General features: G+C 67.1%; 1 protein-coding gene across 1 annotated transcript; it reads right to left on the bottom strand.

Moving 5' to 3' along the window:
- Positions 1-50: 50 nt before the first annotated feature.
- Positions 51-12346, bottom strand: CHLRE_02g087551v5 (uncharacterized protein). The gene is made up of 19 exons (XM_043059360.1): positions 11888-12346; positions 11446-11640; positions 10795-10996; positions 10279-10519; positions 9353-9437; positions 8982-9116; positions 8622-8720; positions 8248-8314; positions 7878-8071; positions 7328-7639; positions 6821-7041; positions 6415-6669; positions 5953-6115; positions 5668-5727; positions 5385-5484; positions 4816-5165; positions 4341-4529; positions 4050-4126; positions 51-3884 (listed from the first exon to the last, which is right to left on the bottom strand). The coding sequence occupies exons 1-19, from the start codon at positions 12038-12040 to the stop codon at positions 344-346; spliced, it is 6639 nt and encodes a 2212-aa protein (XP_042926994.1). The 5' UTR covers positions 12041-12346; the 3' UTR covers positions 51-343.
- Between the last annotated feature and the right edge of the window lie 77 nt (positions 12347-12423).

Here is a 12423-nt window from a genome sequence, read left to right on the forward strand (position 1 = left end):
CATGCACCTGACCTGCAGGTGTACGGGGAGCCGTACATGGCGGGCATGCGGGCGTTTTTTATTTTTTATCTTGGCAACTCTTAACATACAACTCGTGCTTTGGCACTGCCTGTCGCCTGCCTATTTCATCAAATCCAACTTTGTTTCTTTCTGGGTAGAGTGCACCGACTGCGTGTCGCGCTTGTCTCGCCTTCTGCACCCCTCGCTGAGCGTCGCACCTAGCCTTCGCCTGCGTCCCGGTGCTCCGCTAACCTCAGCCTTCCCTACCCTGCTCATTCCCTACACTACTTAGACACTCGTCCTTCCCGCTCCGCTCCACGCGACATGTATGCAATGACCAGCACTACAGCAGACTGTCTGCTATGTCGCCGCTGCCGGACTGTCGTATCGCGCTGCCCGGCGTCGCCGCCGCCACCTCCAGTCCCGCCAAGGGGTCAATGAAGACGGACCGTGCAGGCGGCGACGCCGGCGCATCCGCCAGCTGTGACGCCTGCGGCTTGCCGATGTCAACGCCAGGAGTCGCTGGCCCTAGGAAGTGCCCGTCCGCTGGGTGAGCAGGTGCCCGCACCCCAGCAACTGTGGAATTAATGGTGCCGCTGCCCCCGTCTACATTGGCAGCGTCTCCGCCAAAGCCACCGAGGAGGTCCACATGCGGCCCTGTCGCGTCCGCTGGCATCGTTGCTTTTGTCGCCGGCTGTGCGCCTGGTAGCGGTTGTGGCGAAAGCCCGGCATCACTGGAAGCCGCCGCGGGTGCGGGCCGCTCGCTCGAGCCTGAAGCCGCGGCCTCCAAGCTCTGCTCCTCCTGGCCCCAGCCTCCCAACAGGTCTGCGAGATCCACCTCACCAGCGGTTGCCGATGTAGGCTCCACTGTTTGCTGCTGCTCCGCTCGCCCCAGCACCTTGCCTTCCCGCCCCTCCGCCTCCTGCTCCGCCTCCTGCGCCCCCTCCGCTTCTTGCTCGTCGCCCTCACCCCAGCCCCAGCCCTGCTGCTGCCCCCATGCGTTGTTTGCATCCTGTGCCGAGCCTGTCGATCTAGGCTCCTCTGGCTGCTGCTCCTGCTGCTGCTGCCGCTGTGCGACAGCGCTCCCCGATGCAAGCTCCTGCTCCATGTCCGAGCCACCGGCGGCCGCCTCCGCCTCCGCTGCCTCCGCCGCCCGCTCGTTCCCAGACAGCGGAGGCAACGGGTGAAGCTCACCTCCATCCCACCCGCTCGCCCCACTAGCCGCCTCTGCTGATGCCGCTTCGTTTGTTGCTGCTGCGCCGCAAGCTTGCACGTCCGCCCGTGCCCCCGCTTGCTCCGCCTCGGCGCCTAGCCCTGCGCTTGTTGCCTCCTCTGGCGACTGCGGTTCTTGCACCTGACCCCTTGAGTCCGCGGGCGGCGCTGCTGCTGACCCCACCTCCGTCACGTCCACAAGAGAGGTACTTGGCCCGGCCTTCTCCTGCACCCCGGCAGCCACAACTCCTGCGGGTTCCCCAGAGTCGTCACCAGAGGCGGAAGCAACAAACGCCTCGCCCTGTTCTGCCCACAGCTCCGCCTCTGCGACTGCCGCTTCCGCTGCTGCCACCGTCTCGGCCTCAGCTGCAGCTTCCCGGGCGCCTGCAGCAGCAGCCTCAGCTGCAGCAGCCTCCGCCTCTGCAGCTTCTGCTTCCGCGGCCGCTTGATCCAACGCCTCAGCTGCTGTGGCCGCTGCAGCGACGGCCGCGGCTGCAGCCTCCGCCTCTGCCTGTGCTGCCGAAGCTGCTCCCGCAGCTGCAATTTCTGCTGCCGCTGCCGTCTCCGCTGCCGCAGCAGCGTCCTCCCTCGCCCGCGCCTCCGCCTGTGCAGCCGCCCCCGCCTCTGCCTGTGCGACAGTCGCTGCGACAGCCTCCACCTCCACCCGTGCCGCAGCCTCTGCCGCTGCCTGTGCGGCTGCGGCCTCGGCAGAGGCCGCTGCCTCCTCCGCTGCCGAAGCCGCCTCCGCCTGTGCCGAAGCCTCTGCCACTGCGGCCTCGGCTGCGGCCGCTGCCTCCGCGACAGTCGATGCTTTTGCTGCCGCTGCTGCCTCCGCTGCCGCAGCAGCCTCCTCCCTCGCCCGTGCCTCCGCCTGTTCAGCCGCCTCCGCCTCTGCCTCTGCAGCAGCCGCGGCAACAGCCTCCTCCTCGGCGGCTGCAGCTGCCTCTGCCTCTGCCACTGCCTGTGCTGCTGCCGCCTCCGCCTCCGCCGCAGCCTCCTCCCTCGCCCGCGCCTCCGCCTGTGCAGCCGCTTCCGCCTCTGCCTGTGCAGCAGCCGCGGCAACAGCCTTCGCCTCCGCGGCTGCAGCTGCCTCTGCCTGTGCTGCTGCCACTGCCGCCGCCGCAGCAGCCTCCTCCCTCGCCCGCGATTTCGCCAGTTCAGCCGCTTCCGCCTCTGCCTGTGCTGCAGCCGCTGCAACAGCTTCCGCCTCCGCCTGTGCCGCAGCCTCTGCCGCTGCCTGCGCTGCTGCGATCTCGGCAGCGGCTGCAGCCTCCGCAGCAGCCGTAGCAGCCTCCTCCCTCGCCCGCGCCTCCGCCTGTGCAGCCGCCTCCGCCTCTGCCTGTGCCGCGGCCGCTGCGACAGCCTCCACCTCCACCTGCGCCGCAGCCTCTGCCGCTGCCTGCGCTGCAGCCGCCTCCACAGCTGCCGCGGCTTCTGCTGCTGCGGCCGCCTCCGCTGCGACAGCCGCCTCCTCTCTCGCCCGGGCCTCAGCCACCTCTGCTGCCTCAGCCGCAGCAGCCGCCTCTGCCACCGCCGCGGCATGTGCAGCCGCCGCCTCGTCAGCCGCCGCCACTTCCACGGCAGCTCGTGCCTCGGCTGCTGCAGCCGCGTGCTCTGCCTCGGCCGCCGCCTCTGCTGCCGCCATCGCAGCATCCCTAGAGTCTACCGCATCGTCCGCTACAGACGGCGGTCCAGGCTCTAGTGTGGACCCCTGTGCGGCGGTCACACCACCACCCGCAACTCTCCCCTCCGGCGCCGTGTCTACCCCGCCTGGTATCGTCGACACCGCTTCCATTGCCGTACTGCGATCTCGCGTCGTCGCACCTGCAGCCGTCACCGCAGCCTCATCGGACGGCGGTTGCGGTGCAGCCTCCGCCGCGGCAGCCTCTGTCACCGAAGGCCCTATCGCCCGGTCTGCATCCGCTGGAGCTGCCGTCAATGCGCCTCCTTCGGGCACTGCTGCGTCCGTGGCCACACCCGAGGACGGCTCGGCATTCGCGACCGACCCTGCCGGCGCCACCGCTGCAAGTGTTAACGGGGCCGTGGCGGCGGCAGCCGCCGCCGTCGTTGCCGTTGCAGCTGCCGCTGCCATAGCGCGCGCCTGCGGCGTTTGCACCTGCGCGTCGGGCGGCAGCAGCCCGTAGTGCTTGGTGTAGAAGGTGGCCAGGCGCGTCACGTAGCTGGCGGCGCGCGAGGGGTCCAGCGGCAGCGCCACCAGCGTCTGCAGCACAAACAGCGCGTTGGCGCGCCGGCTGGCGTCCCAAGCCGCAAACGCGCCCGCAGCCGCTGCCTCCGCGGCGGCCGCCGCCGCGGCCGTGGCGGCGGCGGCGCCTGCGGCGCCGCCCGCGGCGGCTCCGCGCAGCCCTTGCAGGAGCCCGCCCCGCGCGGGCGGTGGCAGCGGCTCCGCCGCCACCGCCGCCGCGGCGGCGGCCGCCGTCGGCGGCAGCAGGCTGTCGAACATGGCCGCCATGGTCTCGCTGCATGCCGCCGCCACGCGCCCGAAGATGTAGGCGACCTCCTCGGGCTGCAGGATGGGCTGCAGCACCGAGCGCAGGGTGCCTAGCTGCCGCGCCAGCAGGCGCAGCGGCTCTGAAGGCGAGGGGCTGGCCGCCTGGTGAGCCTGTTGCGCGGCGCTGGCGCGCGGCCAGGCGTCCGCCTCCGCCGCCACTTGCCTGCGGAGCGTGCATACACAGTACGTGATTGGTGGTCGAGGACGTAGACAGAAACTCGCAACATCGCCAGCAGAAGGAATGTTACGTGTACAGAAGCCGGCGCACAGCCCGCACACCCGCACGCTCGGCCGCTCACAGACCCCGCGCCCGCTCGCGCTGCCGCACCTGCACACGGCGTGCACGCGTTCCTGCATGATTTGCACCAGCTTGGCGTGGATCTCCTCCACATGCAGGTTCAGGTCCTGAGGCGGAAGGAGCATGAATACGGCACATCTTGTCAGGATGGTGTGTGGCTTCATCGGTGTTCGTCAAGAGTCGCACGCAGCCTCGGTTACGTCCGGCACAAGCCATCCTCCACACCTTGGTGCTTGCCACTGCCGCCTCTCCAGGCCAGCAAAAATAGGCAAAGCAACCCCACACCCGCCCCAATCATCCAACACCCTAGAACGTCCTCACCTGCGCCAGGCGGTCGAATTCAGGCAGCAGCAGCGCCCGCCGCGGCCCGTCGCCCAGTACGCCCGCCAGCTGGCTCCGCAGCAGCGGCAGCGCCGCCAGCGCCGCCGCCAGCGACTGCGCCGCCAGCGCCAGGTGTTTGGCGGAGATGGACTTGAGGCCGGCGGTGCGCATGGCGCCGGCACCCAGCACCTGCGGGCGAGGTGGGGAAGGAGGGGTAGCCGTTCATGGAGACGGGGGGGAGGGCGGGAAGGGAGGAAGAGGACAGGGTGGTTGGGGGGTGGGGGTGCGGAGGGTGCGTGGGCAGGGCAGCACAGTCACCGGCACAGTCAAAGGTAGCAGACGGGGCCAGCTGCTGGCTGGTAGCTACTGTAGAAGCACCGGTGTTCCTCAAGACACACACACACACACACACACACACACACACACACACTGTCTTTGCGCTATGTTGTCCTTGTGCTTTTTAACACACACACACCTGCTGCGCGGTGACGGTGTTGAAGGTGCGGAGCAGCTCCAGGCAGCGCTGCGCCACGTCCGGCCCCAGCGTGGACAGCGCCGCACTGTGCCCGCCGCCGCCGCCGCCACCACCACTCAGGCCACTGCCGCCGCCAATGAAGCCCTGCTGGCCAGGCAACAGCAGCCCGCCCGCCGCCGCTGCGCTCGGCAGGCGTGGCCGGCCGCCCGGGGGCGCGGCTGTAGCGGCGCCGAAGCCGGTATTACTAATGGTGCTGGGCAGTAGCCCCAGGTAGTGCTCGTCCAGGAGCTTGAGCAGCATGAGTAATGCGTTGACGGGCCAGTAGTAGCGCCCGCCCAGCCGCAACAGGCCTGAGAGCACGAGTTGAGCAGGCGGCAGTGGGAGCAGCGAACGGCAAGCGTGAGAGGGGAGGTGCGCACGTTCTTCAAGCCAAACGCTGGTGGCTTCTAGGCAACCCGACATGGGCATGTCGTGTTACGTTCTCCCTTCCAGGCTCGACCACACCGCTCCCACGCCCGCTCCAGGCTCTACCCCTCCGTACCACCCCTGGTCTGCCAGCCCGGCCTCACCCTGCGTGGGCCGCTGTGCCGCGGCCGGCCCCAGGTCGAGCGGCGGCGGCGGCGGCGCCAGCAGGCCGGCACAGCGCTGCTCCATCTTGTCCACGATGGCCTGAGGGTGCGAGTGCGGCAAGAGCGTGTGGCGGTGTGGGCGTGTGGACGCGCGTTGTCACAGAAAGCGACAGAGAAAGGCGCGTTTGGCTTGAGAGAGCGGTGTTGTACGCGTGCGCATGCGCACATGTGTTAGGGGCTGGAGGAACGGCGCGGCGCAGCACCCTGATGCGCCAACACGCACCTGGAAGGACGCGTGCGCCTCCGCCGGCACCCACTGCTCCGCCTCCAGCATGTGCTGCATCTGCGCGCGACAGCAGTGCATTTGGTGTTGAGAGCCTGGCGTGCATTGTCATCTTGTCATACAGAACAGACACACCGCAAGCTTGGATGCGGCGCCAGTCTTCTGACTCCACACACACACACACACACACACACACACACACACACACACACACACACACACACACACACACACACACACACGCACACACGCACGCGGCCCGGCTCCGCAAACACACTCGCGCACCTGCATGGCGCAGCGCGAGTGTGTGGTCTCCAGGTGCGCGCGGCACAGCGCCGTGAGTGTGGGCCTCAGCGCCGCGCCCTGCCGCAGCCCGAACGCTTCAGGCAGGCCCGCGAAGGCCTCGCAGGCTGCCAGCAGCGAGCGGAACTCGTACACCCTAAGGCGGCTGCAGTGCCCAAGGGCGGGGGCGGGGGCGGGAGCAGGTGCGGGAGCAGGTGCGGGTGTGGTGGCAGGTGCCAGGTGGCAGTCAGGGGCGGTACAAGGTACAGGCCAGTAAGCACGCACGTTGTAGTCGTTGCAGTTGAACATGTATACTGGTGAGCGTGCTTTGAACCCATCCCTGCGACGCGTCACCGCCAACACACCGTACACGCCCTCCCGGCTCTGCCTGTGCTCCGCTAGTTTGGCTTGGTTTGGTTTAGTTTGGGTTGGTATTTACTACCCGCATACACACGCCCCACACACCTGTGCACGTCTGACCGCGCGGCCATGAGTTTGGCCCACCGCCCCGTCGCCACGTCCACCACAGCCTGCAGAGCCGCCGCCAGCTCCCGCCGCCAGCTGGCCGCGCCGGCGGCGGCGCCCGCCTTGCCGCTGCCGCTGGCACCACCCATGGTGCTGCTGCTGCTGCCGCCGCCGCCGCCGGCTCCTGCCGACCTCAGCACGTCCTCTATGATGCTGCCCACCAACACCGTATGCGCCAGATAAGCCTCCACCATACTGCATGGCGTGTGCAAATACAAAGTTAGCATGATGGAGCGTGTGTTGTACGTCATATATGTGGGAGCGCAACTGAAAGGAACACGCAGCGTGCATGTGGCATCACCACTGCAGTCCGCTTCCCGCATCCCGACCTCGCCGCACGCCCCACCTGCTAATGACCAGCAGCAGCTGCATGAAGGCCTGGTGCGGCAGGGCACACAGCTTCTCCGCGAGAGACATCTCGCCGCCGCCGCCCGGCCCGCCGTCCGCGCCGTCGCCGCTGCCGTCGGCGCCACCGCCGCCGCCGCCGCCGACGTCAATGCCCGCCGCCGCCAGCTGCACGGGCAGCAGTCGCTCCACCACTTCCCGGACAATCGTCTTCACCTCCGCCTGCGGGCCAAGGATGCATCGTCACACGCATAAACGTGGTTGTTGCCTCATGCTCTCGCAGGCACACACGCCTTGACGTCCGTGCTCTCTCGCCCCCCATCGGCGCCCGCGCGGGAACCTCCCAGCCCCGACCAGCCCCGACATTGCATCCACTGGACAAACCATGACGTTGACGACCAACATTCCTGCGCCCACATCCCCTTACGCGTGACACCGGCCAACACAGCACACGCGAGCCCCTCGCCCCACGCCTCACGCCTCACGCTCCACACCTCCCGCCGCGCACCTGTCTGTTGACCGCGAACTGTCGCAGCGCCACCTCCAGCCGCCCGCAGCGGCTCAGCCCCAGCACCACCGGCAGCAGCCGGTCGTGCAGCTGCTCCCGCGCCGCCGCCATCTCCGCCCCCAGCAGCGCCGCAGACGAGGAGGCGGAGGCGGAGCCGGCGCTCCAGGAGCGGGCGAGCTCGGCGGCGGCGGCGGAGGCGGCGGCGCGCGTGGCGCCGCCGGGGCTGAGGGGGCCGCCGCTGGAGGCGGAGCCGTTGCTGTCGACGGAGGCCAACGCGGCGGGCGGCGGCGTCATGCCCAGTGCCACCGCGGACTGCGGGGGAGGGGGGATACGGTGGCGGCGACGGCAGAGACGTTGGGGCAACGTGGTTGGAGCGCGGGATGAGCAGCGGCACACTGCAGCGCAATCCCGGCTGCACACGCGCGCTGTGCCCGCGACTACACATGTTACCATCGCCTGTTTCCCGCCCTGACACTCCCCACTAGCCCCCCCCCCCACCGCCGCCCCTCCTCCTCGACACCCTGCAGACTCCCCCCCCCCCGCCACCTACCTCCGCGATGGCCCTGTCCAGCACGCCTCCCGCCTCGCCGTACAGCGCCGCACCCAGCATCTCGCTCTGCAGCAGCCCCTCCACCACCTCGCGCTGCTCCGACAGCTGCGGCGGCAGGCCGCGGAACGCCGCCACGCCCGCCGCCGCCAGACCCGCGCTCGCGTGGCTCAGATTGTCCAGCAGCTCCAGAGCGCCTAAGAGCAGTGCCATGATTTGTTGTGTGTTGGATATCGAGCGCATGTGCGTGTTGTATGAGCATGCAAGGCGCGTTGCGTTTGCGTTGCGTTGTGGTTGTGCTTGGCTGGATCGCGTTGCATCTGCATCGTGCTCTCGCGCCTGCTCACAGAAGCCCACACAAGCCCGCACCCACCTGCGTAGTCTCCCGCCTCCAGCAGCAGCGGGATCGCCGCCTTGGCCGCAGCCACCTCTTCCAGGCTCTGCGGCAGGCGGAGCGGGCGCACGCGGGCGATTTGACAAGGGTTGCACATGCCGGCACGCAAGCAGTGAGGTTCCAATGCGAACTGCAGGTAAGACCCCCGTGCATCATGGAGCAACCTCCATGCAGCAAGAGCACGTGACCCGTACAGCCGCAGGCGCATTCAAGCCCACTCGTGAAGCCCTCCGAACCCCTCAGCACAGTGCTGCTCACTTACCACAACACCGTCGACCTCACGCCCAGTCTATCCCCCGCCTTCCGCTACAGCACCGTCCCGCTACAGCGCCCTCCCGCTACAGCGCCCTCACCTTGACCTGCTCAATGGCGGCGTTGAGGTGGTTGCGCCGCCGCTGCAACCGGTTGACCTTGACAGCCGCCGAGTAGCTGGCCGCATCCAACTCGCTCACCTGCACACACATGAGATGGAGTGGTGTAGGCCTTCACCCGATGTGCCTTTCCAACATACCGAGCGCAGGTACTTGTATTCACAACAACCTGAGTTGGTCTCTCGTGTGCGTGCACGCGCGTGCGCCCACCACACGCGTCCGCCCCTTTCCGCCCATCTCCGCCCACTTCCGCCCATTTCCGCACAGCCCTCCCCTCCAGTCACCATTCCTCCCATGCCCACCCACTCCCACCCACTCCCGCCCCGCTGCGCCGGCGCTCACATTCTCCCTCAGCCGGCGTATGTGCCCGAGCGTGCCGCTCAGGCGGTCATGCAGGTCGTGCACGCAGTTGCCCGCCGACACAATGGCGCGGCTGCGGCCGGCGATCTCGCGCATCAGCTGCGTCTCCACCACGTCCTGCGCCGGGGCGGGGCGAGGTAGGGCGCGATGAAGCGCGGTGCGTGCACAACCAAAGTTTGAAGCAGCTTCCCAAGCCGAAAAGCCAAACCGCCGCTGCCAAGCGGTCTCACATCTCCGGGCGCACACACACACACACACACACACACACACACACACACACACAGGCTTTCGTTTTCTGTTTAACACACACACACACACATACACATACACACGCACTACCACCCCGGACCCACCAGCGCCGCGCTGAGCTTCTCAATGCGGCTGTACACCTCGCCGTCGTCCTCGCAGCCGCCGCAGATGGCCTCAAACACATCCGGCCTGTGCGGGTCGGTGTCACGTTGTTTGTCACAAGTGGACGGGTGGTCCGTGCGGGGCAGCATGGGGGCCAGGGTGGATGTGGCTCCTCCAGTACCCACCCGGCAGGAAGCATAGCTAATCTGCCATGTGCCCATGGACCCCTGGCCACATGAGCACCCTGTCAAGCCGCCCCCCCGCCCCCATGTCCCTCCATCTCCACAGCACACGATCCTCCAGCGCTGTACGCACACACACACACACACACACACACACACACACACACACACAGCCTGCCAGCCGAGTCAGCCCGACCCAGCGTCTCTACAACCGCCGCCCGCCATGCGCCCCATGCAGCCGGGCGCTATTTGCAGCCGCGCGGCCCCAGACTCCTTCCCTTTCACGGGCATAGTTAGTGGGTGGGCTTTGGGATGCGTGTTAGGACATTAGATAGCTTGCTTGCTGCACGCCGCCCTCTTCCACCGCTGCCATTTCACATGTCCGTGACACTTCTGTGCTGCCGCCCAATGCCTTTCCATTCCCATGCTTATAGGTGAGCTCGACTACGACCAGCGGGCGGGAATACGGGAATTAGGCGTGCTGGGTAAACGTTGTTTAGCGCGCCCAGGGTGCGGAGCATGGACGCATACAGGTGCATCGCGGGGTCAGGCCGAATGGTCGCCCGTGGGGTTACAGGCTTATCGCGGGTAAGTATGACTACCTGGGTGACGACAACCACGCGACGCTCGGTAAATTGGTAGGTATCCGTAAGTAACTCCGGCGTCGTCTGGGCGGGCTTTCGTTTCGTTTTTTTAACACACACACACACACACACGTACACACGTACACACGCATACACACACACCTGCTGAGGGAGAAGTCCTCCGCGAAGAACAGCGGTGGTACCACCGCCAGAGCCGTCACCAGCCCATCGCCCTGCTTGATGCGAGCAGGCCGCCCGCCGCCGCCGCCGCCGCCCGCCGTGGAGCCCGCCGCCGGCCCTGCTCCCGCTGCCCCTGCGGCCGCCGCTGCCAGGCTGCTGCTGGCGGCGCCGAGGGAGCTGGTGGAGGCGGCAGACTGCAGGGGCAGCCGCGGCCCTGTGCCATCTGTCGAGAGGGCACAGCGGGAAACTCAGCTGTGTGCAGGTTCAGACAATGTATGCGAGGCAGCCTTGCCAGCACAGCCGCCCAGTTCCCATGCCCGCATGTGAGCATTAACACATACACAAGCACGCGCCGTGGACCCGTCGCACGTTGCCCGGAACTGTATCCTGCAGTCCGCCACGGCCTCAGTAACAAGGCCCCTGCTTCTGTTCAAGCTGCTGCTGCGGCTACTGCCGCCATTAGACCGTACACCCTCCACAACCACTCCGCCGCCTCACCCTCAAAGTCGTGGCGTGCCAACTGCTCCTCCCGCAGCCCGCCGTCGCCAGCGCCACCATGGCCACCGCCACTGGCCGCCGCCTCGTCGTACAGTTCCAGATCCAGGTCTGGATCTAGATCCGGGTCCGCGCCACCCTCCCCTGGGCCCGCCAGCATCATCATCTGCTGTGAAATGCCGCCCAGTGCCAGGCTGGAGCGAGCCTGTGCTGGCAACGAATCAAGGGCGTCGTAAAGGAGCAGGAGAGGAGCAGAACAAAGCTGCACGGGCGGTTGTGGCTGTGGCTGGAAGTTAGAGCGCGCGGAGCCAGTGGAAACGAATCGTGTCCAACCAGGTCACGTCGTAAGTTTTGCGACTCACATGCACGCACCGCAAAGCTCTGCAACTCTCCACGAACCCACTCGCCCCGTCCCACCACGTCTTTGCCTCTCTCGTGCCCTAGCGGTCGCCTGCAGGCCTCCCTGAACCCCTCGGCAGAGCCCTCAGCCCCTTCCCTGCTGGCTTCACACCTGCGCCCGCCCCCTCCCTCACTCCCTCCTCTTCTCTCGCCGCCTCTGAGCCCCTGCACTCCCCTGGCCCCGCTCTCCCGCCGCCCAGCCCTCCCCCGGCTCCCAGCTCCCCATCTCCCAGCCTCTTAACCTCTCTGACTCACCGCCTGGAAGGCCGCCCACTGGCCCTCCCCGACCAGCGACAGATACTTTGCCAGGTCCCGGCGTGTAACGGCCGGGTAGCGCATGCTGTCAATGGGCGGAGGCGGCTCCTGCCACGTCATGTCCGGCACCTTAAAGCCCAGCCCTAGCCAGGTGCCCCAGCCCTTGGAGGCGTCAGACACGCGCGGGTCGTTGACCTGCGTTGACCGGGCGTGGGTGGCGGGGGTCAGGAGGGAGGTTCAGGGGGTCAGGGCGTGGGGTCGGAGTGGACGTTGTTGGGGCGTGGGAGGCAGGGGCCGGGATAGGCGCGATTTGCCTGCGAGCTCCGATCGAGGTAAATGATGCAGAAATAATGTAGGCAGCAGGCACGCATGACAGGCGTGTGGGGCCGCGCAAAGTTGCGGGACAGCCGGGCCGCTGCCTAGTGCCGCGCCGGGCACCTACCACCGTGACCAGCGTTTGGCCGGCCGTGTAAGCCGACCGGTCGAAATCCGATCCCAGCCGTTTGCGAGACGTCCCATGACTGCTCAAGCCGGCCACGGAGCTCTGGCGTCGTATTGGCGGTCCGCCAGCTGCCTGTTGCTCGTTGGGCGTCATCCGTCCTCGCTCTCTCCGTCAAGCCGCAGACGTTTTACATTCTAGGTTTGCTAGCTGGAGCTTTTGTAATGTTTAGAAGCCAGGGATGCATCCTTTTATCGCAGAGAAGGACGATGGTCGGACGATCGTTAGCGAGTGCGCTTTGGTTCGCGACGGTTTGTCCAAATCCGGTTAGGGTAATACAAGTCTAGAACAAAAACACCATTCACATCATGAAGCTGGTGGTCTCTCGCAAATTCCAATCGGGCCCTGACTCTTCATCCTAGGCGTGTTGGCAGCAACTACCAGCACTGAATATCGTCCTACGAAACGTAGTTTTTGGCGAATGCAGGGCACAGGCAGGGTTTGAACTGGCAGACGCAGGACAAGCCCGACGGGGCAAT

The sequence above is a fragment of the Chlamydomonas reinhardtii genome, chromosome 2 (assembly GCF_000002595.2).
Source record: "Chlamydomonas reinhardtii strain CC-503 cw92 mt+ chromosome 2, whole genome shotgun sequence".
In the NCBI taxonomy this organism is placed as follows: domain Eukaryota; kingdom Viridiplantae; phylum Chlorophyta; class Chlorophyceae; order Chlamydomonadales; family Chlamydomonadaceae; genus Chlamydomonas; species Chlamydomonas reinhardtii.